The 27,971-nt window shown below is 53.3% G+C and overlaps 1 protein-coding gene across 2 annotated transcripts; it reads left to right on the forward strand.

The window, feature by feature from the left end:
* The first annotated feature begins 14,267 nt into the window (after positions 1–14,267).
* On the forward strand, positions 14,268–27,740 carry LOC308520148 (uncharacterized protein). Of its 2 annotated transcripts, XM_081092691.1 has the most exons (6): positions 14,273–14,440; positions 20,530–20,649; positions 23,533–23,712; positions 24,521–24,595; positions 26,861–26,993; positions 27,439–27,740. In XM_081092691.1, the coding sequence occupies exons 2-6, from the start codon at positions 20,639–20,641 to the stop codon at positions 27,529–27,531; spliced, it is 492 nt and encodes a 163-aa protein (XP_080948817.1). In that variant the 5' UTR covers positions 14,273–14,440; positions 20,530–20,638; the 3' UTR covers positions 27,532–27,740. The 2 variants fall into 2 exon arrangements, with proteins under 2 accessions (XP_080948818.1, XP_080948817.1); XM_081092692.1 differs by lacking the exon at positions 23,533–23,712 and having other exon boundaries at positions 14,268–14,440.
* The last annotated feature ends 231 nt before the right edge of the window (positions 27,741–27,971 follow it).

Below are 27,971 nucleotides of genomic sequence, written 5' to 3' on the forward strand. Positions count from 1 at the left end.
GCCTGTCACAGAGCGGTGCTCAGCGAATGGCCCTGCTGCTATTTTGCTGTACCTGTGGCTTTCAGCGCTGCTCAGTCAGGTTGCACAGAACAATTCTAGTCAGCTCTTTTCTAGAATTTTCTAACTGCCAAATCCCAATAGTAGAATGGATTGCCCTGGGAAAGAGTGAACTCCCCGTCAGCCGAAAAGACCGGAGGCCAGAAGACCGGCTGGGAGTGCTGTGAGGGAGATTCAAGAAGAGGAAAGGATGGACTGATAGAGCTTTAATAGATAGCTCCTCTCCAGCCCTGAGAGGCTGAAGTCTTATGTTCAAGGCCTCAGACCCCTATATAGGGCTGTTCTGCCTGGACTGGCCCAGACCTGGGGCAGGAAAGAGCCCAAGAGAGCTCGTGAGGGACATGGAATAAACAGCCTGTCCCCAGGAGAGACGAGGCGCCGGCCCCCCTGCCCACCGGCATATCCTCCCCTCGGTCCCGGGGGATGTTTATACTCTGGTCGGAGTTTACGGGACATCTGGACTTACAAGATCCAGAGTTCTGGCTTTCCCCCCAGAGCTGTCAGCCCCCCCTCTTGGAGGGTGGGTCTGTGTCTGCTTTGGGGGGAGGCTCCATCCTCCAGCGGAAGCAGGAAGAGGGCACAGCATGAGAATGTTCCCTTCAGACCCCCAGAGTGTGGACCCCGGTGGAGGAAGAAGCCTGGGCGTGGAGGACGGGAGAAGAAGGGGGTCCATGTCTTCTGGCTGTTTATAGGAGAGGAGTCCGGGGAGGGGGAGAGGAGATTTCCTTTGCAGCTTGGGTTCAAAGGCCTGCTCCCCGGAACCAAGCTAAAAACGGACGGTATTTATCAGTCTGCCTTACATGTTAGCTTCCGTCATTGCCGCAGCGGTGCTGTTTTTATTGCACTTGTTTGGTGTGTATCTGTATAGGGTACAAATTCAGGGGCGGAGTCTTGTATGTGCGTGCTTCGTTTTGTTATGGTTTTGAAGGTCTTACAGGCAGCTAACATGGGCTTCTCACTGCCTGTCTTGGGGACCTGTGACCAGGGCAGGTCTTGGTGGGGGAAGAGCCACTCACAACCCACCCCTTGAGGTGACTGGCAGCATCACATCGCACTTCAGCAAGGAACCTTGATGACATAGCCAAGGCCTCCATCCCCATCCTTCCTCCCCCCAGAAAACAGCCTCAAAAACATACAGGCTCTGAGGCCTCCAGTGTATCCCAGCCCTGGCCTCCGTGCAGAAGCTTGTCTCTGTGGCCTGAACCTGTTGAGAGATGATCTTGAGAAACCAGGGGATGGTTTAAGTAAGTTGTCTGGGAAACTGTAAGTTGCAAAGTATGGGCAGTGAGGACCCTTGAGGAGGGTTCATTCGCTTCATTGGACACAGATATGTATTTGAGCATCTACTGGAGGCAAACAGAGTGAACAGCTAAACAGGTCCTGAGCTGATGCTCTTATAGAGGATGGCAGACATCACCGTACTGGTACTTTAGGGTCAGCCTATGGTCGGTATAGGGACTCTTACTGGGCCCCTCTCTTCTCAGTCTCCTGTACCTCCTGCATCCTTGGGAACCGCAGGATCTCCTGGGAAGCCCATGACCTCAGCCCTTGGGGCGTGTGGAAGAAGGTACAATGTCTCCAGAATGTGATAGCTTGCCAAATTTCCATTGGAAGGTCAGTTCTCATAAATATTGTATTTGTGAGGAAAGAAGAAGAAATGGCTCATGTGGAGTCTGACCATTTCCAAAGTCTGATTCCCAGGAAAGAAGCCTCCATAACTGTTTTTATGTTGGAAGACAGTTTCGAGGTTTCTGGTCCTGGGAGACGGAAATGGTCCAGCCCCAGGAACCAGGCAGATATGGCCGATCATCGCCCTGGTGGTAAGAGCGATACCCTTGGTGTGTGTATAGCACTCGACAGTTTACAAAGCACTTTTATATCTGACTTTATTTACTGTTTGTATCAACCCCATGTGAATATAATGATTTTACAAAAGAGGAAATTGAGGCCCAGGGAAGGGAAATAACCTGCCCATGGTCATATAGCACAGCAAAGGGGGCAGAGCTTAGGACGAAAGCCTGGGCCCCTGAGGCCACTTTTGACCACCACCCATGCTAACCTTTGCCCCAGCTTAGGAAAGGAGCATTGAAGCCAAGCAGCAATTACAGGGGGGCATTCAGCAGGGTACACAGAGTGCCAAAAGTCATCCAAATGACTTCTGACATGGCCTCGCTGTGTTCTATGGATAAATCTACATTGGAGGGAAATGTGTTTGGCGAGAGGGCTTGGTGCCATGCCGGGAGCCGGTCCATCCTTGCTGTTTCAAGGGACCTGGCATATATGGCATACTGTTCTTAATATGTTTGCTCACCTTCTTGGCACTATGTGTTTTAACCAAGGTCACCTCTCCGAGAAAGGTTGTTTCCCCAGGTAGGGATTTTTCCCTGAAGTTAGGGAGGGGATGAAACTCCTTAACTAAGTGCCAGGCGGGTAGTTAATCACTTTAACTACAAACAATCATGCTTAAGCTACATAATCTTTACTCCCTGGAATGGAGATAAGAAACGCCCTAACCTTTGTAATAGAAATTGACAGGATTAAAATCAACTGGTATAAATACGGATGTAACAAGACAATAAACAGCAGAACCTCTCTGGAGATCCAGACCAGAACTTGGCTGGAGATCCTGGCTGGAGATCCTGGCTAGGCTGCTGATCAACTGAACACTGTCTCCGTGTCCTTCCTTCTTCGCCGACTCCGTCTACGCCTTTGGGAACCCCTGGACCTGCTGGGGTTGGACCCCGGCAGTGCCAGGGAGAATGTTTTCTGAGTCAGTTCCAGAGGAAATTCAAGGGTTGGGATCCCGATCTCTTTCTCTCCAGTAGTGTGTTCATGGAAAAGCTGGGCTGGTTTGGCTCTTCAATCTGGTGATCACAAAGCTATCTGTGTCTATAATTGTTGTCTTCCAGGTTGGGATTCCCTTGCATTCTATCCCATTATCTCAACCACAGAGCTAGCTCTGACCTCGTCATTCCAGAATCACTTCCAAATCTTCTCAATTTGTAGACCATTTCTTACAGTCCCAGGCTCAACGAGACCTTACTGGTCATTTTTCTGGCTTCTCAATGATGCTCCTATTCAATGCTCCTGAATCTCTTAGTAGTCTCTACTTGTTTTAAATGTCTACCTCCCTTTCCTCTGCTGGTGACAAATTTGCTCTTTGAAAATACACAGAACAAAGCTGTTCCCTCTGCCCTATGACAAGGAGTATCAGTCAGGAGGGGCCATGTTGGGCTGCAGTAACAAACAGCCCCCAGATCTTGGAGGCTTAGCCCAGGGAAGGTGTCTTTCTCACAAGTTGGCTGCCAGGCATGCTCTGTTCGTCGGAATCACTCAGGGACACAGAGTGATGGACACTTCATCATGACATTGACTTCCACAAAGGATCACAGGTTTGTAGGCAACAGATTTATAGAAGTCAAGAATGGGTTCTGGAGTCTCTATTCCAACCACTTATTTCCTTTGGGAAAATTCTTTCATCTCTTTAACTGTCCGTTTCTTATCTGTACAATGAGGAGGATGAGAAAGTAACCTACCTCCCAGATTTGCTGTGAGGTTAACTGAGAGGGTGGATGTGAGTCCTCAGCAGAGTCTGGTTCATAGAAAGAACCCAATAAATGTCAGCTATTATGTTGTTAACATAATGTTAAAGCAGGAAGTTAACAGTCGCTACCATCTCCAGACAGCACAGCCCTGTGCTTTTCCTTGCTCCTCATATTGACCAATTTGAAGTCCTTCTAGAGTTAGAGTTCTTTTTGTTGTTTTATTTTCCACAAGTTATTTTCACATTATTTCCTGTGCACTTTATCTCATGAGAGAGGCCCTTAGGTGTTCAAAGCCAAGGGAGGAAGAGGTATACCTATGGGTCTTGCCAACCCCAAACTAGATTTACCCAGTTCAAGTTCCATTACCGAGGGCTTTTGTAGAGTCCAGAGAAGGGAGTTCGAATTTGGAGAAGAATCCTTGCTTGAGACAAACCCAATGGCAGAGAGGCACAGAATGAGACTGCAGAATGTCAGAGTTTGAAGGGACTTTTATAACAAGCAAGTCTTAGCATCTCTTCTCTTTTCCAGGCAGGGAGGCTGGAATAGTACTTTACTGAATTCATAAAGATTTACTTTTAAAAATAAAGTCCAGCGAGGGAAAGAGGCTGATACAATGTCACACAGCCATTCAGGGTCAGACTTGGGGCCAGAACTCACTTACTTTAATCCAAGTCTTGGGGCTCTCCACATACCCCATAAGGGACAACACTCCTCACTATTGGGACAGGATGGGGTGCGGGTGGGGGTAGGGGTATCTCTTTGGAATTGTGGCTTTTCCTTGTTTCGCGGAGTTGTATTCCAGCGGAGTTGTAAAGTTAAGGACTTTATAAACATTACCTTATTAAGGCTTCTTGAAAACCCAAAGTCACAGCTCCTCTGGGTCATGGGACATGCGTTGAGCATCCAGTGAACAAACAGAGGGTAGCGTTACATTTTTCACTTCGTTTAGGAAACCTGGCTTCTAATTATAGGATTTGTTTAACAGTCCTGGGTGGTTTATGAAGGCTTGGAGTCAGCCTGCAGTCCCAACGGCTGGCTGAAGAGTCTCAGATGGAAAGACATGGGTAGGGTGGGGGCAGGAAGGTGGGGAGGTCGGGGCGGGGGGGGGGGGGGGCCTCAGCAGTGGAGGGGAGAGATGAACACGCAAAACTTAAGCCAAGGCCTAGATGGGACGTTAAAGTAATTTTCCCTAATCCCACCAACCAGGTTGCTCATAGTTGGAAATTGTCTCCAATAACTCCCCTGTTACCATAACCCTCTCACACATAGGCAGTGAATATGAATTTGTTCTACAGTGAGGAGGTGAAGCAATGATCGCATTACTCTTGGGTTCCCTGTCAAATTGAGCCCCCTGCAATAGCAGTCATTGTTAGCACAAGCCCTCTTCCCTCTCCTGGGGCTAGGGGCTAGCTGGATCTCCATGTCTATTTAAATAAATAAATTTTAAGTAGGTTATTTTTAAAAACAATTCTTTACAAATTCTGTAAAGTACTATTATGCTAATATATTATATTCCTTTAATACACATACACAAAATAGAAATTAGAAAAGATAGAAATAAAAACAGAAGTCTCTAATGTTATATATAATTACTAGAGGTCCAGTGCACGAATTCATGCACAGGTGAGGTCCCTCGGCCTGACCAGCAATCAGTGCCGATTGGGGCCTGCTGGCCGGGGGGAGGGACCGCGGGAGGTTGGCTGACCATGGGAGGTTGGCTGTGGGAGTGCACTCCTGTGTTGAGCGGCTGCCCCCTGGTGGTCAGGGCGCGTCATAGCTATAGGCTGGTTGTCCAGTTGTAACAGTTGCTTAGGCTTTTATATATATAGATAATACGTAACTACGTCCCCATAGTTAAGCTCATTATTTAAGGTGGTAAGGAACTTATCTAAGGGGACTCTAAGGATGAGGAATGAGGTCATTTTGAAGCTGAAAGGCTCCCCAACTCATTCAGTCGAAGTTGGGGTACAGGGATCTTGCCAAGCTGTTCCCAAGCCAAGATAATTAAGGCCCAGCCCATCTACTACACAGCCAGGCCCCCTCCTCACTCAGGGCTCCAATGCAAGCTCAGCCCAGGCCCCTGCCACTCAAGAAAATCCCTTCCAAGCCCTCCCATGTCCCAAGCCTCCCAGTTCTCCCAGCACCTCCATTCCTGAGTTACTACATGTGCTCTTTCACACACACACACACACACACACACACACCTCTAAGTCCCTTGGACAAGCCAGCTCTATGCTTTCTTAAAGTGAGGCCTATGGTTTCCAATATGGGGTATTGTTTCAGGCTTAGGGAAAATATTAGGTTCTTCTATTTTTTACTTCTATCTTTCCTAATTCCTATTTTTTATCTATGTATTCACTGCCAGGTTCTATGTATACACTGCCGGGTTCCTAATTTCTATTTTTTATCTATGTATTCTCCTCCCACGTTCTTGTCCTCCGCCCCCCTCTCCCCCAGGCTGCCTGGAGAGACTATCCATTGCTGGTGGGAGGACATACTGGTTACAACCTCTGTGTGGGGACAGGGGACAATATATCTCAGAATCACAAATGCATGCGACCTGTGATCCAACAACTGCTCTTCCAGGCCTTTGTCCGAAAGAGCCCCCCCCCCCCCAAAAAAAAAAACAAACAAACCACACACACACATAGGAATGACACAGGTACCAGGACAGGCTTTGCAGCATTGTTACTAACAGGAAAGGCCCTGACTGGTGTGGCTCAGAAGTTGAGCGTCGACCCGTGAACCAAGAGATTGAGATCCGATTCTGGTCCGGGCACGTTCCCAGGTTTCGGGCTCCATCCCCTGTAAGGGGCATGCAGGAGGCAACCAATTGGTGTTTCTCTCAGTGATGTTTTTCTCTCTCTCTTCCTCTCTCTCTAAAATCAATAAAAATATATTTTAGCCCTAGCTGGTTTGGCTCAGTGGATAGAGCGTCGGCCAGCGGACTGAAGGGTTAGATTCCAGGCAAGGGCACATACCCAGGTTGTGGGCTCAATCCCTAGTAGGGGACGTGCAGGAGGCAGCCGATCAATGATTCTCTCTCATCATTGATGTTTCTATCTCCCTCCCCCTCTCCCTTCCTCTCTGAAATCAATAAAATAGATATATAGATATAGATAGTTATATAGATATTAATAAATGAATAAATAAATACATAAATGCCTGTCACTATATGAAGAAGATCATTGCATTCCCTCTCTTTTCCTCTTCTCTAGGTTGGGCCCAAGAGGCCTCACCTTCATGAGTCAACAGAGTCACCTAGAAGTGAGTCAGGCCTCACCCCTCCAAAGCAGAAGCAACCACGGCCAGTGTGTGGCTGTTTTCTCCTTCCCTTCCTCAGTAACCAGTTGTCCAACCCCATTGTGGTACTAACTGAGGCTCAGCTTGAGGTAATCCGTTACCCAATGTCCCCCAGTAAGCGATGGCAGGCAGTTGGTCATGGTTGGGAGAAGACAGTTATCTTTTAAAAAAAAAATGTTAAGGCAGCCAGAAAAACTAAAAGAACACAGTTGAGTGGGACAGCCTGTGGGGGAAAATGTATGGAGTGAATTACCAGTGTGCGGCACAAGGTTGTAGCGTGCGGTCATACAGTGAGCACCACAGTGCTCGTTGAGTGGCTTGTGGACGGTGGGACTTCCGATCAGTGGGTGTTGGTTAGCCGTGGCTGTCACCCTACAAGTTGAGGGAAAGGCCAGGGCTCCAACTCCCAACTCCTGCTTTCTGAGGACAGTGCTGTTCTAGTACCCCAAGTTCATGTGCTTGGTGGTGTGCACTTTGCCAGCCACAAAATGACCGGGGGTGAGTGGTGGGTAGAGGGTGTTGGATTTAGGAGGGTGGTTTGGTGGATTGACAGAGCATCCATTCCAACCTACTCCTAGAATGCCTCCATTACTGCAGAGCCTAATAAGCTAAAAACATTTCCCAGACTCTCTCTGGTTCTGAATGAAGGTCATATCCCTGCTTCATCGTTGTAGCTGACATCAAGCACTGCTATATGTGTTTTTCCACAGCAATGTTCCATTACTCATGTATGAGCTGAACTGTGTCCTCCCCCGCCCCCAAATTCATATGTTGACGTTGTAACCCCCTAATTTGGAAATAGGGCAGTTGCAGATACGATTAGTTCCAATGAGGTCATACTGAAGTAGGGTGGACTTAATCCAATATGATGGATGTCCTTATAAAAGGGGGAGATTTAGAGACAGACAGACATGGGGAGAAACCATGTAAACATAAAGGCAGACAGCAGGCTGATGCATCTACAAGCCAAGGAACGCCAGAGACTGCCAGCAAACCCTCAGAAGCTTCTAGAGAGGCCTGGGACGGCTTCCCCCGCACAGCCCTCAGAAAGACCCGAGGCTGCCACACCTCGATCCTGGAGTTCTTGCTTCCAGAACTGGCAGGCAGTCCGTTGCTGTTGTTTGAGTCATGGAGTCTGTGGTACTTTGGCATGGCAGCCCTAAGACACTACTTAGAGCCATCGCTGGCTTTGTGGGTGTCGAAGGACAGACATGGCCGTGGCGAGAATGGCTTCCTGGCCCCTGCACTCAGCACAGTATGGGTTCTCGAAGTCAGTAGCCGAGGGGCCCTTTCTGACCCCAGCAGCTGCTCTAGAGGGACAGCTCAGTGGTGTGGTCGACCCAGTCCTGTCAGGGCCCTGCCTGGAGCTTCCCCCAGCCTTTCCAGCAAGTTGTAGGCACCCAGTTCCCTGTCGGAAATCCCTTTCTGCTTAAACTAACAGGAATGGCTTCCTACAACTGAACCCTGACCGGCCCCTCCTTGTCAAACAGCCCAGTGTTGAATTTTTAGTTTTGCACACTTGGCATATGGAAGTTCTAACACAAAGTAAACTGTCAAGGACCTGTTATGTGCCTTTTTAAAATGTGATAATTGCCTCTTTTCTGATAGCGAACACAACAAATGCTCAATGTGAATTAGGGGAAAAAATCAAGTACAGATAACAATAATAGAGTAAGCCAGAATTACCCAAGTTCCCACATTCTTTCAAATATCTAACTGCATTTTCACACACATGTGCAATCCTATGCACACACACGTTACTGGGGTGTTCCTTTGCCTGGTTCAGGATGCCATTAGTGTGACTCAGTGGCCCCAAGAGTTCAGATGTTCAAGGCCCCTGTGCTGGCTACAGCAGGAGGTGAGACCTGCAGTGCAGCCACTCTCTGCAAGGCTCTCACCACCTTCCTCTTATGCATCCAAGGGTCTCGGGTGGGGGCGGTGTCCAGTCCCATCTGGTGCCCTGGTGTTGTGTCATTGTGCTGACTGTGGTAGGTCATGAATGTCCGACCAGAAGCTGGCTTCGGTGAGTCATATCCAAGCTATGGGTCAAGTTCACAACTCCCAAGGCAACCACAGAGGTGGAAGCTAATATTCTCCCTCGACTGGGGAAGGGCTCCAAGCCAACCAGCCAGGGCCCTTTAACGCAAGCTGTCCCTCTTCCTATCGGCACCGGAATGCCAGAGGTCACAGGGATTTGGACTGTACACACCACTGTGCCTCCCCGACACACACACTGCCATTCTTCCCCACTGAAAAGGTTTGTTGCGTCCTTTTCCCAAGACAGTGGGAGACCCACCCTCCCTGCCTTCCCCAGAGACACTCCCTTCGGGCACTCCACAGTGACTGCAGTGCCTGTCTGTGCCATAAACTGAGGGTCAAACTCTGCTTCCAGCAGGGCACCCGGCTTCACCCACACTTATCCCCACACACAGACACATCTTTTTTCTTAAATTATGGTAAAAGACACAACGTAAAATTGGCCATTTTAACCATTTTTAAGTGTACAATTAAGTACATTCGCAGTGTCGTGCAGCCATCATCACTATTCGTTCCCAGAACTTTTTTAACATCCCAAATAGCAACGTTATTCCCCTCCCCCTAGCCCCTGGCAACCATCCTCCTCCTTTGTCTTTGTGATTTTGTCTATTCTAGACTCTTCAGATGAGTGGAATCGTACAGTATTTGTCCTTTGTGTCTGACTTATTTCACTTAGCATGTTTTCAAGGTTTATACATGTTCTTGCACATACTAGAATTTATCCTTTTTATGGCTGAATAACATTCCATTGTACATATATATGTGTGTGTATATATAATATATAATATTTTGTTTATCCATTCATTCATTGATGGACACTTGGATTATTTTCACATTTTGGCTATTATAAATAATGCTGCTATGAACATCAGTGTGCAAGTATCTAAGTAACTAGGAGGTTTTCTTCCATTATTATTATTATTACTAGAGGCCCAGCGCACGAAATCATGCACAGGCAGGGTTCCTAGACCTAGCCTGTGATTAGGGCCATTTTCTCCCCATTCGCCAGTCCTTGGCTGCTGCTGCCGCCGCCGCCAGCAACCCAGTTCCCCTTGCAGGCCCTTGTCCCGCCCTGCCACCACCGCCAGCTAGCCCCACCACCTCATAGCGACTGGCCGAGCAGTCGTTCTGGTCATTACACTCATGGTCTGGCCTTTTATTATATAGAATTATTGCCATCCTAATAGGATTGTAGTGACATTTCATTGTAATTTCACAGACACATCATTTTACTTAAATGGGATTATACCATATATCTTCTTCTGTACCATGATTTTAACCTCATTCATATGCTATGCACAGCTTTCTATGGAATGATATTTTTTTTGTTTTGTTTTGTTTTGGGGAATGATGTTTTGAGAAATTGGTTTGATTACAAATTATAAATGTCTTCACTAATTGACCATTGCCTCTCAGAATCAAATTAAATCAATGAAATAAAAGTCTTATGCTCATCAAAGAAAACACATGAAGCTTGATTTTTAACTCAGAGCTTATGGCCCTTTTCAATACATAACTGTCTCCCACTGGTCACCTCTGAGCTATGCCTTTTGGGTCAAATTGGTGTGAAGTCAGGGCTGGTGGTTGGGGACAGGTTGGGAGTGAGAACATGAAGTGTGTACTGAAGTTCGTAGGATCTCAGCACTAGGAGGGACTTGCAAGTTGTCATTCAGCCTCTGCTTGCATTCCTCCAGGAACAGAGAGCGCACAACTTTATCAAGACAGCCCTTTAGTCCATTTCATCCTTGAGTAGCTCCACGGACTTACAAAGTCCTTTTTTCATTTTTAAAAGTTACCAATTTTTCCCAGCCGGTGTGGGTCAGTAGTTGAGCGTCAGCCTATGAACCAGGAGGTCACAGTTGAATTCCCGGTCAGGGTACATGCCCAGGTTTTGGGCTTGATCCCCTAGTAGTGGGCATGTAGGAGGCCGCCAGTCAATGATTCTCTCTCATCATTGATGTTTCTATCTCTCTCCCTCTCCCTTCCTCCCTGAAATCAATAAAAAATACAGTTTAAAATAATTAAAATAAAAATTTTAATTTAATTCAAAAAGAGTTATCAATTTCTTTTTTATTTAATTGAATTTATTGAGGTAACTGGTTAATAACATCATATAAGTTTCAGGTATACACTTCTATAATACAACATCTGTGTATTGCATTGTGTGCTCACCACCCACAAAGTCCTTCTCATGTGGATCTGAACTCCATCTTCTTAAAGGTCCTGATTGTCCCGACGCAAGCTCTTCCTTGATCACCTGCAGGAGTGAGGCGTCTCTCCCAGGCCCCATGAGTCCCCTGTTCTCCAGGCCCCTCCTCTTTGGGGTCCCCTGGCCCCTGAACTGCACACACTGTCTGAAGACACAGAACTCACCACACACACTCTCATCCCCAGCTCCTAAGAAGAGCCCTCCCTTCGCCTCCCAAGACGCCTTACCCACACATACGAGGAGTATCAGTGACCTGTTTCCTCTGGGAATGGAGGGATTGCAAAGCTGCTTGCCACAGTCTGGAAAGAAAAGCCACTTCACACAGTGATTAATAAACCTAAAGCACTCATAACTCCCAAGAGGGGGTAGGGGAGGAAATAAAAACGGCTTTGAAATGTTTGAGACAGATTTATGACACTGAGTCACAAATGGCTGCCACTAAGCTAGCCTTTTGAGATACTTTGGTGCCAGGACACCTCCTCTCCTAGGATGTCCTGGGGTCTGTCTCTGGGTGGCTTCAGTTCCTAGTCTTGACCTCTGATAATGAACTTTCTGATAACAGCCTGGCGGGGTTTAGCCAGGTCCAGAGTTTGGGGCATTGAAACGGTGGCTCTCGACACAACTTAGACTGGAAGTTTTTCTGTTTTTCCTTTCAATCTCGATGAAAACTCTCTGATGCTCATACAGTAGCAGAACTAACAGAAGCATAAGTTTCACAATCTCCAGAGTGAACTTTCCATAATCTTGATGGTTTCATTGGGGGGCTTCATCTTTGCCCCGGGATCTGTTGGTGGTGCCTGGAGTGTTAACCTGGCCCCCTGAGCGTGGTGGGGAGCGGGGTTCCACGCCTTCCCTGCCCATGGTCTTACACCCCGGGCTTGGGGGAAGAGGGGGGAGCCGTATGAATGGAATCCATCTCCTTGGTTCAGGAAGGAAAGGGATGACATGAATGGTGAGTCTGCTGTGTGTCAGCTCCGAGTCACAACACTTAACAGCACCAGACGCTCACTGAGCACCTACGATGAAGTGGGCCCTGGGCTAACCCTTCGTCAGCACAGTCTCACCTCTTGGTCACGGCAATCCTGAAAGGGGCTGCTGTTTCTCACTCCATTCTGCAGAAGGGTTAATAAGGTTCACAGTCATTAAGTAACTTTCCCAAGGCCCCCCTCTACCCGTGGGCAGTAGCAGAGCCCCTGCCTGACCCATCCCTAGGACAGCAGGGGCCTCCCCACCTGACCCTCAGAGCAATGCTGCAAGGCAGGCCTTGTTATCCCATTTCACAGAGGAGGAAGGCGAGGCTCAGAGCAACAGCTGACTGGCTGGGAAGCACAGGGCAGTAACAGGCTCACAGGCCTCCCACATCAGGAGGATTATTTCCTCAGAGGGAGGAAGTGGAGGTGAGGATGCCCTGCTAAACCGGGGCCTTGTGAGGTCAGGGACTGTGTCGGGTTGAGCATCCCACAACCCTCTGGGCCACTGGCCCCGCACAGGATGGCACAAGGTCCTGTGCTGGAGGGAATCCGGGCCCTGAGGGAGGAGAGGGAGGGGGCAGCCAGGAGCCAGGGGACCAGGAATTAGAATATGAATGGAGGTAGCTATGGTCCAGCCCCCTGGCCACAGAAGGGAAGTTCTGAGCAACAAAGGGCGGGGATGGGGTAGCAGCCCTCAGCTCAGGGCTCAGGGCTCAGGGTGCGGCTGGCCACTGGGAGGAGCCCTCCTCCAGCCTCAGAGCAGCTGCTCCAATGCTGGTGGCTGCCCCTCCATAAACTGTCTTTCTGGCCATCTTGCACCAGCCCTGTGGGAGGCCTGGGGACACAGACCCTGCCCAGGGGGTCACGCTCCCTGGAAGAGCTAGACATTGCGCAACTAACCCAGGAGATATGTGAAATACGGGCATATGTGGGGCAGTCTCGGAGAGCAAGAACAGGGGCAGTGGTGGGTAATAATACAGTGACCAGACCAGGCCTCATCTAGAGGTGACTTTTTTTTTTTTAATATATTTTATTGATTTTTTACAGAGAGGAAGGGAGAGGGATAGAGAGTTAGAAACATCGATGAGCGAGACACATCAATCAGCTGCCTCCTGCATGCCCCCTACTGGGGATGTGCCCGCAGCCAAGGTACGTGCCCTTGACAGGATTCGAACCTGAGACCCTTGAGTCCGCAGGCCGACGCTCTATCCACTGAGCCAAACCGGTTAGGGCTAGAGGTGACTTTTGAACTGAGACCAGAATCAGGAGGAGCCAGCTCTGGGGAAAGGGCACTTTTGGCAGAAAGAACTGCAAGTGCAAAGGCCCTGGGGCATGGAAGAAATGCTAAGATAGCTCCAGGAGGCCAGTGGGGCTGAAGCGTGAGAAAGGAGGAGTATGGCAAGAGATGGGCGTCTCCGACAACTAGAATGGTGGGGAAAAGAGAGACTGGGGTGTCTGGACTCAAGCTCCTGTCCTGTGGCAGCACCTCTATGACGAGGGCAAGCCTGTCCCTCCTGGGCCCCTGGCCTCCTTTGCACGATGATGGGGTTGGCCTGTCAGGGCCCCCGCTTTCGGGAGAGTGGGTTTGCTTCCTCATGGTCCCCAGTCCCTTGCCATGACCACCACCCTCTAGGCCCCAGGAGCCAGAACTGATGTCTTCCTGGCTTAAGGTTCCCAGAAAATCTCAGCACTCCCACTCCAGGCCTGGGACACAGGACGGAGAGGAGGAAGGAAATTCTCACACACACAGCTTACTCCCAGGGCTTTGCTCATGTTCCCAGGCTGACAACTGGCAACCCTCAGAACTCTGGCCCCCACCCCCTTCCTCCTCCTCCTCTCCCTGCCTCCCTCTCTCCCCTGGCCCCCCTTCTTGGGCTTAATGACTTCCACATGGGCCTCTGGCAGCTGGAGCCAAGCCTCCCAGCATTGTCTGAAATCTCCAAATTTAGAAGAAATATGAAAATTGTCAACCACTCCTTCCTTAGGGGGTAAAAGCAACATTCGGCACCAGGGGCAGGTCAAGGCGAGGCGGTCACGTGGCGGGCGCCTGGGCCAATCGGGGGCCCCGGGAGGGCTCAGCACCCGCCTTGCCCCAACACTGGGCTTGCCTCTTCAGCTCATATAAGGTAAAAGGCAGAGGGCCTCTGGCCAGGGAGCAGAGAGCAAGGGGCTGGGGGCCTAGTGCCCCTGCAGCAGTAAGAGGTGCCAGAGTCCCAGTGAAGTTAGTTGAGAAGCAGTGACATCCTCAAAGATCCCCCAAATGGCTGCCCCCCATCTCTGGGCCACAAGGAGCCACACCTGGACCAGGCACAGGAGAGGTAAGCACCAGTGGCAGATGGGGGGCGGGGGGACAGCATCCTCCCCAGAACGCTGTGTTGGGCATTTAGTCTTCGCTCTCTTGCTAACCTGCTCTGTGCCTTCCGCCTCTCTGGGCCTCAGTTTCTCCATCTGCACAGGGGCTGGACTTGATGATCTCTAAGCACCCTCCTGCCCTGACGGATGTGCGGAATCTGTGGTCCTGTTGGCTGTGATTAAATGGGGGAGTGGGGCGGGGAGGGGAACGGGGGGAGTGGACACTGCTCCCGTCTTGCCGGCTGCACTTCCCCGCCGTGACCGAGTCCGGGCCCATCTCCCTGGCTCCTCGGTAGACAGTGCTTCTGTGTTCCATGAGGTTTGATTTCACAGCTCCAAGGGCCCGGGGCTCCTGGCAAGGAAAACTGTTTTCAAATAATGGTTTCAAAACGCAAAACTGGAGGAGAAGCCGTATCAGCTCAGGCTCCGCAGACAGGCGGACAGGCAGACAGGCAGACAGGCAGGCAGGCAGGCAGGCAGGCAGGCGGACAGGCAGACAGGCGGACAGGCAGGCAGGCAGACAGGCAGGCAGGCAGACAGGCGGACAGGCGGACAGGCAGACAGGCAGACAGGCGGACAGGCAGACAGGCGGACAGGCAGACAGGCAGACAGGCAGGCAGGCAGGCAGGCGGACAGGCGGACAGGCAGACAGGCGGACAGGCGGGAAGGCCGGGGTACTGGCTGGGCCAGGGCAGTGGGATGGGCACGCTGGCTGGGGGATGGGGATGGGGCCTGGCACCAGCCCCAGCTCTGCCTCTCAGTGCTGGGCCTGGTGGCCTTGGGCAGGCGCCCTATCCTCTCCGCCCTGCACCCTCCTATCTGTACATGAAGCGGTTGGGGAACACAGTCTCCCCGCAGGATGTGGCTTCTGAGCCCCATTCAAGCTAAAGGGCAGCCAGTGCCGGGAATTCCCCCAGGAGCCCTGAGAGGAGCCTGCCCTTTGACCACTTGTTTCGAGTCCATGCAGATGCCCGTAGCCTGTGGGAACTTTTGGAGGTTGGGCCTCAAGTGATTAAAAGGAGCGGAAGGGGCTCTAACCGCAGGCTTGGCCCCAGGCAGCCTCTGGTGGGGAAGGGGCTGATCTCCAGGACAGTAGTGTGGGATGGGGACAGAGGGACAGCAGAGGACTTCAGGGGGGTCAAGTGGGGACTCAGAGGAAAGCAGGCAACGTGCGATGGGCATCAGGGAGGCAGAGCTAGGTAGAGGCAGAGGCCTGAGGTCAGGACTGGGAGACGCACTTCTGAACAAGCTCTGGCCACATCTGGGGCCCAACATGGACACAGTCCTCCAGCGCCAGCCTGGCCGCTCCCTCACCTCCCCACTTCTGGTCGCATGAGACCCAAGGCCATTGTGGTCCAAAAGGAGGCGTTGCCTGGGTCCAGTTCTGGCTTGTTTACTATGGACAAGTGACCCTGGACAGGCCACTCACCCTCTCTGAGCCTCAGTAGGGCGTCCATGGGCCATGTGTCCCAAAGTGTGGTGTCTTAGCCACTGCACACTCACCTGGCACAGGGAATCTGAGACGGCCCCGGATTCTGCTTTGTGAGCTCCCGTGCGCATGGAGATTTGAGAACGCGGTGCTGGCAAGCAGCCTGGGACTCTGGCAAAGAGGCAACGGAATCCACAGACAGAAAGCCCCACTCTGGGTGACCCAGAGAGCTGACGGCAGAGCTAGAATGGACCCGTCTCCCTGCCCAGCCCGGGCTCCCTAAGGTGGTACGGATAGGAAAGTGAGACTGCGATTATGAAGGCCTTTGCACAAATTAATTCGTCTAAACCTCACAACAACTTTGTGCGGTAGGTGCAATTATTATCCTCATCCTCACTGTACAGATGAGGAAACTGAGACACAGAGAGGTTAAGTAGCATGCCTAAGGTCACACAGCTAGTGAATTGTTAAGCCTGGACACTATAATTTCTGGCTGCCCCAGAAGCTCTCTCCCCAGGGGTTTCCCACCTCCTGCCCTGCCCCTGGGCCACCCCACCCCAGAACTTCCTGGTGACTCTCAGATGAGCAGTGACAAGGGCTCCCACTCACCTCACAGAGGAGACTGAGGCTCAGAGAGTGGCTGCATGGAGCTTGAACCCCAAGTCTTCTGGGGCACTGCTCTCCCTCCGCCCTGCCGCGCCCCAGGACCGAAAGGAGTCTGCTTGCCACTGGTCCCTAAGAGCCACACTGCAGGTCTTTGGGCAAAGTCAGCCCTTTCCCAGCCTGGCCAGTTCCAGGATGAGCTGACACACACGGCCCCAAGGACTAGAAAGTTCCAGGCCTGAAGCCACCACTGAAACTCCGGGCTGTGTCTGACTCCCGTGTGAGCCTTGAGGGGTCTGGGGAGATGGTCGCTGAGGTCTTCACCTCTGGGCTGTGCCTGGGGCCACCTCAAATGCAATTTCCAACTAAACAGTCCCCCGGGCTCAGGGCCATGGAGTCCTGCAAACATCGGTGAAAAATCCTTTTTCTGATCATTGTTATGACCATTTTTGTCCATATCTCCTAGTGCACATGAGTTTCTCTGGGGTTTATACCGAGAGAGGATTACTGGGTTCTGGGGTACATGCCTGTCAGCATGACAGGAAAACACCACATGATTTTCCAAAGTGGCTGAACCAAGTGACGTGCCCACCAGCAGTGTAGGAGTGGCCCTCTCCTTGGCAGCACTTGAAATGACCAGATTTCTTGAAGTATATATGTTACACTTTATTTTGTGTCTATCAAATTTGTGTAATAAAGAATGTAAAGAAGAAACAAAAATGCTGCTATGTCCTGTCCACATGGGCATCTAGAAATTGCCCTACATATGTACCAAGCTGCAGAGTACCCTGCAGGCTCTGGTTGGCAGTGGGCACTGCCAGGGGCCCTCCCCATCCCAGCAGTATGCAGTGGCTGTGGTCCAATCAGAGGTCGCCTTAGGGCCGGTCAGCAGGAATTCAGGAGGGGGTGGAGGGGGGCAGGGAGTGGGGGAGCCCGCAGTGGCTGCCACCTCCTAAGGGCCTGTCTAGACAGGCCCCATGGGGCTTCACCACACATTTTGAGAGCCCGCCCCCTTCCCTCTTGCAAAAGAGGCTTGTTGGTGGCAATGCTCTGTCACCAGAAACCTTTTCTCCAATTCACAGCGTGCCTTAATGGACAGCGTGAATCACCCGCTCTCATGGCCCCATGGAGACCAATTCAGGCCTGTTTTTGTTGGGTAAGGAGCCAGGAGGCTTCAGATGTGGGGTGAATCCCTGTGCCCAGGTGGTGAGGTGACCAGGCGAGGGTCAGAGCGCTGCTAGAGTGGGACTGAGGTGTGGTAGGCTGGTTGTTAAAGGTGCCAGAGGAAAGTCAGGCTGCCCGGGTTTGAATCCCACATCTGCCTAGTAGGACCTGCATGGCCTTGGACGTGATAAGAATACCTGTCTCGTTGGGTTATTGAGCCGTCTGATTAAGTGAGTTAAAACTCATTCAGCCCTCAGAACAGTGACTGGCATATAGTAAGTTCCAATAAAATGTAATTGCAAAACTGTGAATACCAAAGGCAGCTTTTGGGGGGTAGGGGGGATGTACAGGGCTCGAAATCTTGTTTCCACCTGGGGAGGGGATAAACTGTTCCCTCAGAAATAACAATTGGCCCTAGCCGGATTTGCTAATAGGCCCAACTCTTGGCATTTGGGGAGGGGCCATTGAAGCCTCATGCTTCCTTCTGGATTAGTCACTGTTGTGCTAGGGGATAGCCTCCCATACCCACCCCCATGCCTGCTGGGGGCAAAGATGCACCCTGGCAAAACAATCTTCACCAGTGAGCAGCCCGTGGTGCGGCTGAGTACCCTGGGGCTGAGTGCCCTGGGGGCCTCAGCAGTCAAGGCTGCCCCTTAGCCCGCACAGCCCATGGGAGATTAGAGGAAGAGGGAGTCAGCTAGGCCAAGGCTGGAAGAAGCAGGCTCCCCCTGGCTCCCCCCAAGAGCCTATACCAAGAGCCCCCTCCTCAAAGACCCTCCTCTGACCCAAGCCATGGTCTGAAGGAGGTGGAAAGCCCCAAACTGGAAGCCGATGGCTTTCCACCCAGCAGCAGGGAGGCAGAGGGGACCCTCCTCCTCCTCCTGCTTCAGGGCAACAGGGGTGGGAGAAGCATCCAGAGGGAAGGCGGCTGTGCCTCTGATGGCACCACCCCTGGCTGGACCCTCGGAGGCCACTGGTCAGTCTGCCTCGAGCCTGCCAGACCTCAGGCAGGTGGCCCCACAAGAGCATTGGGTCTGAGGGCATCTGCCAAGCTAAGCTGAATAGAAGGGGAGGAAGGGAGAGAACCAGGCTAAGACTCTGGCCTTGGCTCTGCAGCCAACACCCTCGGGTAAATTCCTCCATCCCTCTGGGCTCTTCAGGCTGTGCTGTTGCTTGATTTGGAAAAAAGGGGGACAGCTCTGTTGACCCCATGGATGACAGTGATGCTCAGACTCTCGGGAGGAAAACCTGGTGTGGGGGTCAGAGTAGCAGGGGCACACCTTGGACAGACAGAGAAGAAAGGAGAGTGCGTTCCAGGTGGGGAGCTCTGTGCACAAAGGCAGAGGCAGGGCTGGGAAGACATTTTCAGGGGAGAGCGAACAAGCCCGGTTGGTTGGGATGGAGGGAACGTCTAGGAACTCCGTGAGGTTTGAGGCTGGCAAAGTGGGGAAGGCCTGGCCGTGAAGTGGCTTGGATAGCCAGAGACCAAAGCCCCAGGAGGGGACAGGTCCTTCTTGGCATCTGTCCCTTTCTGTAGCCTGTTTGTCCCCGTCCCCAAAGCACCACCAGGAGGCAACCAATGCAGGGGAGAGACCTGGGCGCTGGCGATTGAGATGTCACCAAGGGAACAGGAGACCTTAGGGTGGGATCAGAACTCGTAGGAAGCCCCAGGGCAGCAGTCACCATCTGAAGAGCTTTCTGAGGAGCAGAGAAGGACAGGCGGTGCAACCCCAGCGAGACAGATGTCGTCGGGATATTGGGAAGGAATCTCCAACAGTCTATCCAAAGAGGGATAGGTGATTGGAAAGCAGTGAGCTCCCCATCACCAGAGGTATGCAACCTTAGCAGTGACACCGTAGCAAGAAGTCAAGCATGAGGCTTCAGGCTTTTCCCACCACCGGACTGGAACTTCCCATCACAGCCCTGGCTGCCTTGAGCCAGTCTCATGGGGCTGAGCCCGCTCCTGCCTGAATGTCAGATTCCCAGCTGGGCATGACATCAATTCTGCCCTGGCTGCGCATGGGGGCCTCTAGGGACTCCCTTCCCTCCCACTTCCTTTCACCACACTGCTGCCTTCTGCCCTTCCCAGGGAACACCAGGGAGACCTGGAGCCTGGTTGTGAGACTGGGTCTCTGGGGGACATTCAGCCGATGGCCTTCCACCCAGCAGGAATGAGGCAGAGGGGACCAGGGTCCCTGAGAGAGCCCTGTTCACACGCCCCAGAGAGTTTACATGGAAATTCCAGGAGGGTCACAGGGAAGCTTAGAACAAGATGCTTTATTTTAGGCCCCTTTCTTTCCTGTCCCTCCTTACCCCCAGCAGTAGGTGGGGGGTCGGGGTGCGGGGGGCAGTCACAAGAGGCTGGAAGAGGAAAGTGAGACTCCTCTTTGGATTGAGTCACAAAAAGACCGCGAATGGAGAGATAGAGATGCAGGGCAGATGGGGAGGGGGGGCCAGGCAGGGGCTGGGGAGGTGGGCAGCTATGTGGGACAGGGTGGAGGGAAGGGCAAAGTCCTGGGCAGGGTCCTGGGGAGTGGGCATGAACACGGATCAGGCCAACAAGCATTCCTGGACACTCAAGACCAGAGCTACCTGAGCTCTGGGTTCAAGCTGGAGACAGAGAGTCAGTCCAGGCTCCCAGAGTTGACAGAGGATTGGGGCCACCAGGAACCCTGGGCACTGGGTCCCTGACTCAACGCACTGTAAAGCAACCGAGAGTGACTAGATCCATCTCATCCACCTGGTGAACACAGTGCCTGCCTCATAACCTCCCCTGGTGTTGAGTGCTAACCTCACTTTGTGACAGTCCTGTTAGGGCTCTGTCAAGAGCATCTTCAAGGCCGTCTCCTTGTGTTACAGATGCAGAACCCAAGGCTAACAAGGGGAAACTTGCCTGAGACCACACTGCCAGAGTGGCTGCCCTGTCCTATGCATCCTTCTTTGCCTCTTTCCTGCCTTCCAGCCAGAGATGAGACCATGGTAAGGTGCTTGCAGCCAAGGGAGGGGGGCCAAGGAGAGGTGGGCGACCTGCCAGGACAGCCTGTCTTTAAGAGGTATTCAGACGATGAAGGCGTATCTTGAGTTCTGTCTGCTCTGCTCCGAAAGGCCCCTTTCCTGGCCACAGATGGTCCCCAAAGTTGCCAGCTGCTGCAGATGGGAGACTTCCTATAGAGGAAAAAGCCTAAGGCCGGGTTCTTTCCTGGTTCTGCCCCAACTGTCCACATGACCTTGAGCATGATCTTGAACAGAAGGTCCTCTCTGGCCTCAGTGTGTCCAGTGCGGGGCTGGACCCAACCAATTTGGACAGCTGAAGATTCCCATCTATGATCTACCCCCGTCTCCTATAGAACCTCCTCTCTATCTTGGTCCATCGTAGCTTTGCCTCAGCATAGGAGGTAGGCCAGGCACGGGAAGAAAATAGCAGCCTGCAGATTGCCCACTGCCTCTATGCCCAGGCTTTGCTTTCCAGCCTTGGAATTCCCAGAGAGACAAAAGGCCCTTAAGATCACCCCCGTGAAGGAATCTGAGACCAGAGAGATTTGGCAGATTGCTCAAGGACACACCGCAAACCACAAGCAACTGGGGGTGGGCTGTGGATCTCCTAAACCCCAGGCCAGTGCTCTCTCCACTGCCCACACTGCCCTCCATAATAATGGGCACGTAAGCCATCCTCATGCGAACCTGGGCACTGATTTACCTTGACACCTCAAGCCCCTACATGGGGAGCCTATAGCCTCTTCCACTCTGTGGGACGCGGTTTTTTTCTCCTATCAAATAGAAAGATGGGGTAGACCAGATGTCTCTAGGAGCCCTTCCACCTCTGACACTGGAGCTCCAGCGTTGCCACCTCAGCCCTTTCCTTACCAAAGGTGGGGCCACCCAAGCCAGGAAATCCCACCAAGTCGCAACCCAGACCCTAGGGCTGGGCTTTATCCAGAACTACAGGCTTGGGCCCAGCTCCCCCTTGAGGATCTGGAATTTTCTTACCATAAAAGGACAAGCCTCTCTCTTGTCCCTGCTGCCAGCCCCGCTGGGGGAAAGGCTGAACTATTTTTAGAAAACGCAAGGGTTTGCTCCTAAAAGCAAGATGAGCCTGCACCCAGGGAGCCCCCTCGCCATCTCGCTCACCCACCTCCTCTCTCTCTTCCTCCCTCTTCACCCATTGCCCTCTCTTCCCTTTCTCCTCTTCTTTTGGCCTCTCTCTGTCTTGTTCTCACTCTCACTCCATCAATCTCTCTTCCTCTGTCTTCTCGCCTCTCTCTTCCTTCCCCTTCTCCCCAAATGATCCTTCTCCCTTCTCCCCAAATCTTCTCGGAGTCAGCTCCCCTCCCCCATTCCCTCCCTGGGATCCTGTTTTTGGTGGTTGGAGAGAGTAACATATCTGCCCCCCTCCCCGCCCTGCCTTCTTAAACACTATTTACAACATAAATTCCAAACATCCGCCATCTGGTTCTAGGAAGGGCCAAAAGATATTTGGAAAAGGAAGTCATGATTATTCCATGTTCAAAGCCAAAGGAACTTAAAGGCTCTCCTCTCTCCCTCCTTCCTGTGAGGCCCCTTTGTTAAGATCTGAGCCATTAGGATCCCTCAGTGAGTAGAAGGGGTCAGTCCCAGCGGGGCCCCCAACTGACTGTATCTGCTCTCCATGCCTCAGTCTCCTCATCTGAACAATGGGGGTGAAACCAGCACTCATGCTCTGAGGCTTCAAGTCCTGATGTAGGAAATCCACCTGATGCAGGTCACTGGTGCTGCTTTGGGCTGAGCAGTAGGCTGGGAGGGGGGCAAAGGAAGTCCAAGGCAGCTAGGGGAGCTCCAGCCTCAGTACTTGCTGCCCAGTGTCTCTCTCTGTGTGCAGACCTATGCAGACCATTTGCCTCGCTTCACACTGACACGCACACCAGGGGGACAGCGTGAGGTCTAACCATCCCCACTTATCTGACGCTCGGAGGACTCTGGATACCCTGGAGTCCAGTCCTCTACCCACCATCATGATGAGGCCCAGAGAGGGAAAGACACTTGTCTGCAATTACACAGCACATCTACAGGAGACCTGGTACCTAACCTGCTGCTCTTCCCATCCAACACATTCCAGGAGAAACCAACATTTGTGTTATCTGAAAGGCCTGGCCCAGTCCCAGCAAACTGGAGCCCTGGAACTCCCAGTTCTTTGCAAAGTGATCAGGACAGAGGGGAGACCTTCTCACTACAAGGTCAGAGTCATGGGGCTGTTGTTCTCTACCCCCCACCCTCCCAGAGCCCCAGCTACTCCCAGAGGGCTTGGGATTCTAAGCCAGGCAGGTCTGGGCCCCTTTCTTCCCTTTTTCCTGCATCATTCTTGTTTCCGCCTCAAACTGCGTTCCCAGGGCTTGCTCCAAAGTCCCCAGGCAGCGATCTTCCCTGGGGAGGAAATAGGGAGCGTGTGAGGCTGGTGAACTCAGCTGGGGTGTCGAGGGGATGGGAGGGCACTCTGGGACAGAAGCCCAGAGCAGCCCACACAGAGGCAACATGAAAAGGGCCCCACACGGTGGCTCCCACCGAAGCTTCCGTGTCTTCTCTGGGTACCACTTTGGGCCTTTGCCTCATCCTTCTTGCTTCGTCTCCTCCATGCCTGGGCCTCACTGGGGGGCCGGCCCCATGCTCATAGTGGAAATGGCAGCCACTTCTTGAGGGTTTACTACGTGCCAGCAGCTGTGCTTGCGCTTGACATTCCACCTTCACAAACAACTGGGAGGTTGGAAGCCAAGGTTCAGAGAGGTGAAGCCACCAGCCCTAGATCACACAGCTAGAGGGTGTTAGGGCGAGAGTCCGGTGCAGGTCTGCCTAGCTCCAGGGCCTGTGTCCTTTCTCTTCTTTCCAAACAAGGTGGAAACCCTGGAGCCCAAGGAGAACAGCAGCTGTCCTACGTGCACATGCTTCAGAGAGCCGAGGAAGGGGTCCTCCTGAAAGAACCAGTGTGGGTGGGGTCCGTGCGCGGCACAGAGCCCCAACATCAGCTCCCTCCCGCTGCCGTGCCATCTGGCTCGAAGATGTGGCCCAGTCTCGGTACCTTGTGTTTCTTGGAAATGAGCAAGGCCAGGAAAGGGCACAGGGGCTTTTGCAATGACCGTACTGACGTGAGCTTTGTTTGGTGGTCATCTAGCCAGCTGCTGCCCAAGTTCGGGAGACAGCTGGATGGAGCAGGAGCAGCCCTGGGCTCAAGCTGGCCCCTGACACTCCCCAGCGGGTGACCCTGGGCTCCTAGTAGAGCCTCTTTGAAGCTCAGCAAGCGGAGGCGATTCTTCCACGGGGTGGTTGTGAGTGTTCCTTGATTCGAGGGAGGGAGCCCTTTGCAGCCTGAAAACCTGGTGCAGCTGGAAGTGGTCCCAGGTGGGCCCAGGGCTGTCCCTTCACTCCGGGCCACGGTGTTAACCCCAGGTTTTGATCTGCCCCTTAATGGCTCTTTCCCAATGTGTGAGGCTGGAGGTGGGATCTGAGGGGCCTCTGGGAAATTTCCTTCCAGACCTGTTCTTTCACTGATGCGGCCTGAGTGTGCTCAGAGCAGGGAGCCTCCCCTCTCCTCCCCCGCCCCTGACCCCCCACCCCACCCGCCCCCATCTCATAGAGGTTGGAGCAGCTCAGACGACTCCTTTTGAAAGCCAGGCAGGCAAAGCAGGAGTAGCGGCCGCCTAGGGCCTGAGAAGCCAGCTCTTTGAAGCCTGGAAAATCTCAGCAGGTTCAGCCCGAGGCTTCCAAGGACCCAGCAGCAACCCAGATCCATCCTCAGCCCCCGGAGCTGGCAGCCTGGGCAGAACCTGCAAAGGCCACAGGGCACCGCACACCTCCTGACAGGCGGTATCTTTATTCCTTTCAGGAGAGGGCACTGGCAGGAGCCACCCCTACACAATGGAGGAGCAAGCACCCGAGAGGGGACCCTGAAAACGGAACTGTGAGTGCTCCCCACCCCACTCACCAGCACCCACCCCGCTCCACACCTCACCCCCATCCCCATGGCGGCTCCTGTGGTAACCTGAGTCCACGGGATACCCTCCCCACCTTAACCCTCAGAATGCAAGAGAAACCAGGCCTCAGATGGGAGGAGTGGGTGGAGGGCCCCTGCTGATTGATGGGGTGCAGGCAATTTGGGGCTGTTGGGTCTGGGATGAAGGTGAAACAAGTGAGACCAAAGGAGGAAACAACCAGAGTCCAGATACCCACCCCACCCCATGCCCTGCACGCTCCAGAGACCACAGGACTCGGGAAATGCGGGCAACCATGCCAGTCTTCCCGAGAAAGGAGTAAACAGGTTGGACTCTAGAAACAGGTAGAGCTGGGGCAGGGAGCCTGGTGATGGCAGAGCCAGCCTGAGGGGCTCCGACAGGGTCCGCGAGGTCAGGTGTGTGCCCCGGAGCGCAGTGCTCGGCACATGTGGACCTCAAGCTACCCTAGCAGTTGTTTTACCGCCCATCTTGTTCTTCCCGTGTCTGCCAGTTCTTAGTGCCCTGCATGTGGAGCAGGCAGGGTGACCCACTGGCTCCATAAGACAGACGGAGACGCTGAGGCCCAGGGAGGTGAAGGAACTCACTCAGAACGGCACAGTCAGGCAGTGGCAGGGGGGCTTCTGGCACCAGCGGGTGTAAGAATGGGAAAAGTGGAGGAAGACTTAGAGGTGAGCGGAGGAGGCCAGGAGCTGACGTTCCGGGGACATGTGACAAGGCCCAGGCCTGGCTTACATGACGCAGCACACCTGTTCACTTCTGCACGCCCCACACGTGTGTGCAAACGTGCACCCCGGCACAGCGCACACACCCAGCCCCCTCTCACGAGCCAGCGAGCCTCGGAGACTGGGTCTAAACAAATTGGATTAGGAGGGCTCCAGGCGCCTCCTCCCGCAACTGTCCCGTGCAGACACTGAGCAGGCCTGCAGAGCTGCCAGCTGCGGTGTCTCGGCCACACTGACAGTCAGTCCTCAGCCCCCCTCGACCCGCCCCCGGGCCCCAGGAAGAGGGCCAGGGTCCGAGCGGATGCCGCGATGATGGATGGGCCGAGGGAGGTTCCAGGGCTAGCTCAAGAGCACACAGGATGTTAGTGCTTGTGCGAGGCTCATTTCTGAGCTGTTCCCAGCAACCCAGCCCCACACCCACCTCCCCGCCCGCCCTCCCTCCTGCAGCCTCTCCCACGGTCACTGCAGCTGGAGCCCAGCCCTGAGCGGAACCACCCTCATCTCAGGCCCACAGCTGACCTGAGCAGGACTGGACCCTGTCAATCCAGCTCAGGAGACAATGGCCGGAGGCTGAGACACAGGCAGGCACTTGAGAGGGAAGAAGGAACTTGTGAACCTACTGAGGTTCATTTAGTCAGTGATTCCACAACTCCCCTTTCCTGAGCCCTGAGTCTGCACCAGGCCCTGTGTGGGGTACGGGGGACACCGAGATGGATGTCTTAGAGCCCCTGCCCCCATTGTTTAACGAAACAGTGTCCTCTGGGCTGGTCATTGGGCATTGGGGCCTCCTGGTCTTCGAGGGACCAGCTGCAGCAGAATCCCCTTTCCGTATGGCACATGTGAGTGGTTGGATATTATCACCAAGAGGAGCCTTAGCAATCCTCCCATTCAGAGCACAGACCCTGAAGTCAGATGCCCCAAGTTCAAATCCAGCTTTGCTCCCATTTGCTGGATAGCTGTGGTGCATTCGCCTCTCCAAGCCTGTTTCCCTTCTGTGAAATAGGGAAACAAAAGCTCCCACCCGATGGGGCTGACTTTGAGGATTAATTAGGATTTTCTATGCCCTCAATTGACACAGGGAGAAACAGGCCAGGAGAGGAAGGGGCTTGGCCAGGGTCACGCCGTGAGTTCGAGGTTAAGTCAGAACCAGGTGGATTCCCTCCCCTCCACCCTTTGTCCCTCTATAAGTCCTCCCACCTGGTCCGTCCCCTGCAGCCCAGAGGCCACAGGGGGCCAAGTTGCACAGGTGACTATGGGAACAAGTCCTGAGTCCCACCCTCCATCCTAGGTCCTGCCCCGGCCTCTGCAGCCCGAGAGTCCCAGGTGACCAGCAGGCCCCCAGCCCTCAGTGGTGGTGGAGGGTGGGGGAGCGCAGAGGCAGGCTCCCAGCCCAGAGCGGCCTGGCCATATAAGGGAAGGAGCCAGGGAGGCCTCCTGGCTCAGGCCTGGCGAGAAAACCCAGACAGCCACTGTTTATTTTCTCCTTCCCAGCCTCCCAGGAGCTTCCCGACAGAAGACAGAGGTTCCCCCAGGCTCCGCGACATTTCCTGAAGACAGCGGGGAGCAGGAAGGAGAAACGGCTCATCCTTGGAGCAACCCCCAGACCGCCAAGGGCCAGCACCAGGTAAGATTCTGAGGTCACCTCTTCAAATGCCTCCTTTGACAGAAGGGGAAACAGCTGCAGAGAGGAGACGTGCCTGTGAGAAGTGACTGAGCCAGTTGGTGATAGAACCGGAATTCCCAAGTGGCCCCCTGTCCCCTGACGAGGGACCCAGAGCCTCTTGCGGGGAAAGTGACATAGGAGGGCTATCGGCCTCCTTCTCGGTCAGGCCAGTGCTGTCTGCCAGCCGGGAAGACACACAAGAGTCAAGGGAAGAGTTCCAGGAGCCAGGGAGCCAGGCCCTCCCAGCCCAGCCTCACCTCCTCTTCCTCCAGGAAGCCCTCCCAGCTTCCCCCGGGGGCAGGAACCTCTCTGTCCTCGGAGCCCTTGGCAGTCCTTTCTGGGGCTCATGTGCCACTGGGGTCTGTCCCCTATTTGCCTTGCATTTTCCTTCCATTTCCACCTGCAGGCATTCCTCCAGGGCAAGGATGACATCAAGTTCAGTCCCGTCTCTCCCTTGGAAGATAAACTCGGTTGCCGGACGGACAGGGGACATGGTTAGACTGTCTCAAACCCAAAGGGTCGGTCGGTCAGGGGGTGAGACATTGAGCAAAGAGGTTGAAATGGGGGACCTGGGCCGGCTGTTCCTAGTGAGGAATCCCAGCTCGGCTCCTCGCTCCCTGCCCTCAGAAAATTCCCTTCCCATGGAGCCTTGGGGATGCACGGGGATCGGCCCAATTAAAACATTCAATAAATGACTGTTCTTAGCACAGTCCGCACCCTTATGATTTTTCTAGATATAAAGAAACAACTAGGCAGCTTATCGCCACGGAGGAAATGGCAGCAACACCCCTCCCCTGGTCAGAGGCTGTGCCTCAAACCCCTGTCCCTGCGTCAGAGGTACTCCCCTAGGAGCGTGGGACTGCCCCATCTACTTCCTGTTTCTACACCCAGGAGGCTGCTATTTTTCGGCAACAATCTGAGCCCAGTGGGACAGTGGGT

This window comes from Myotis nattereri, assembly GCF_964212035.1.
Source record: "Myotis nattereri genome assembly, chromosome: 5".
In the NCBI taxonomy this organism is placed as follows: domain Eukaryota; kingdom Metazoa; phylum Chordata; class Mammalia; order Chiroptera; family Vespertilionidae; genus Myotis; species Myotis nattereri.

What these genes read in the sequence shown, in the direction of transcription:
- LOC308520148 (XM_081092691.1), top strand. An exon ending in GAAGATGTGGCCCAGTCTCG is followed by an intron (nt 23,713 to 24,520) that starts GTACCTTGTGTT and finishes TATTCCTTTCAG; the next exon opens with GAGAGGGCACTGGCAGGAGC. An exon ending in GGGACCCTGAAAACGGAACT is followed by an intron (nt 24,596 to 26,860) that starts GTGAGTGCTCCC and finishes TCTCCTTCCCAG; the next exon opens with CCTCCCAGGAGCTTCCCGAC.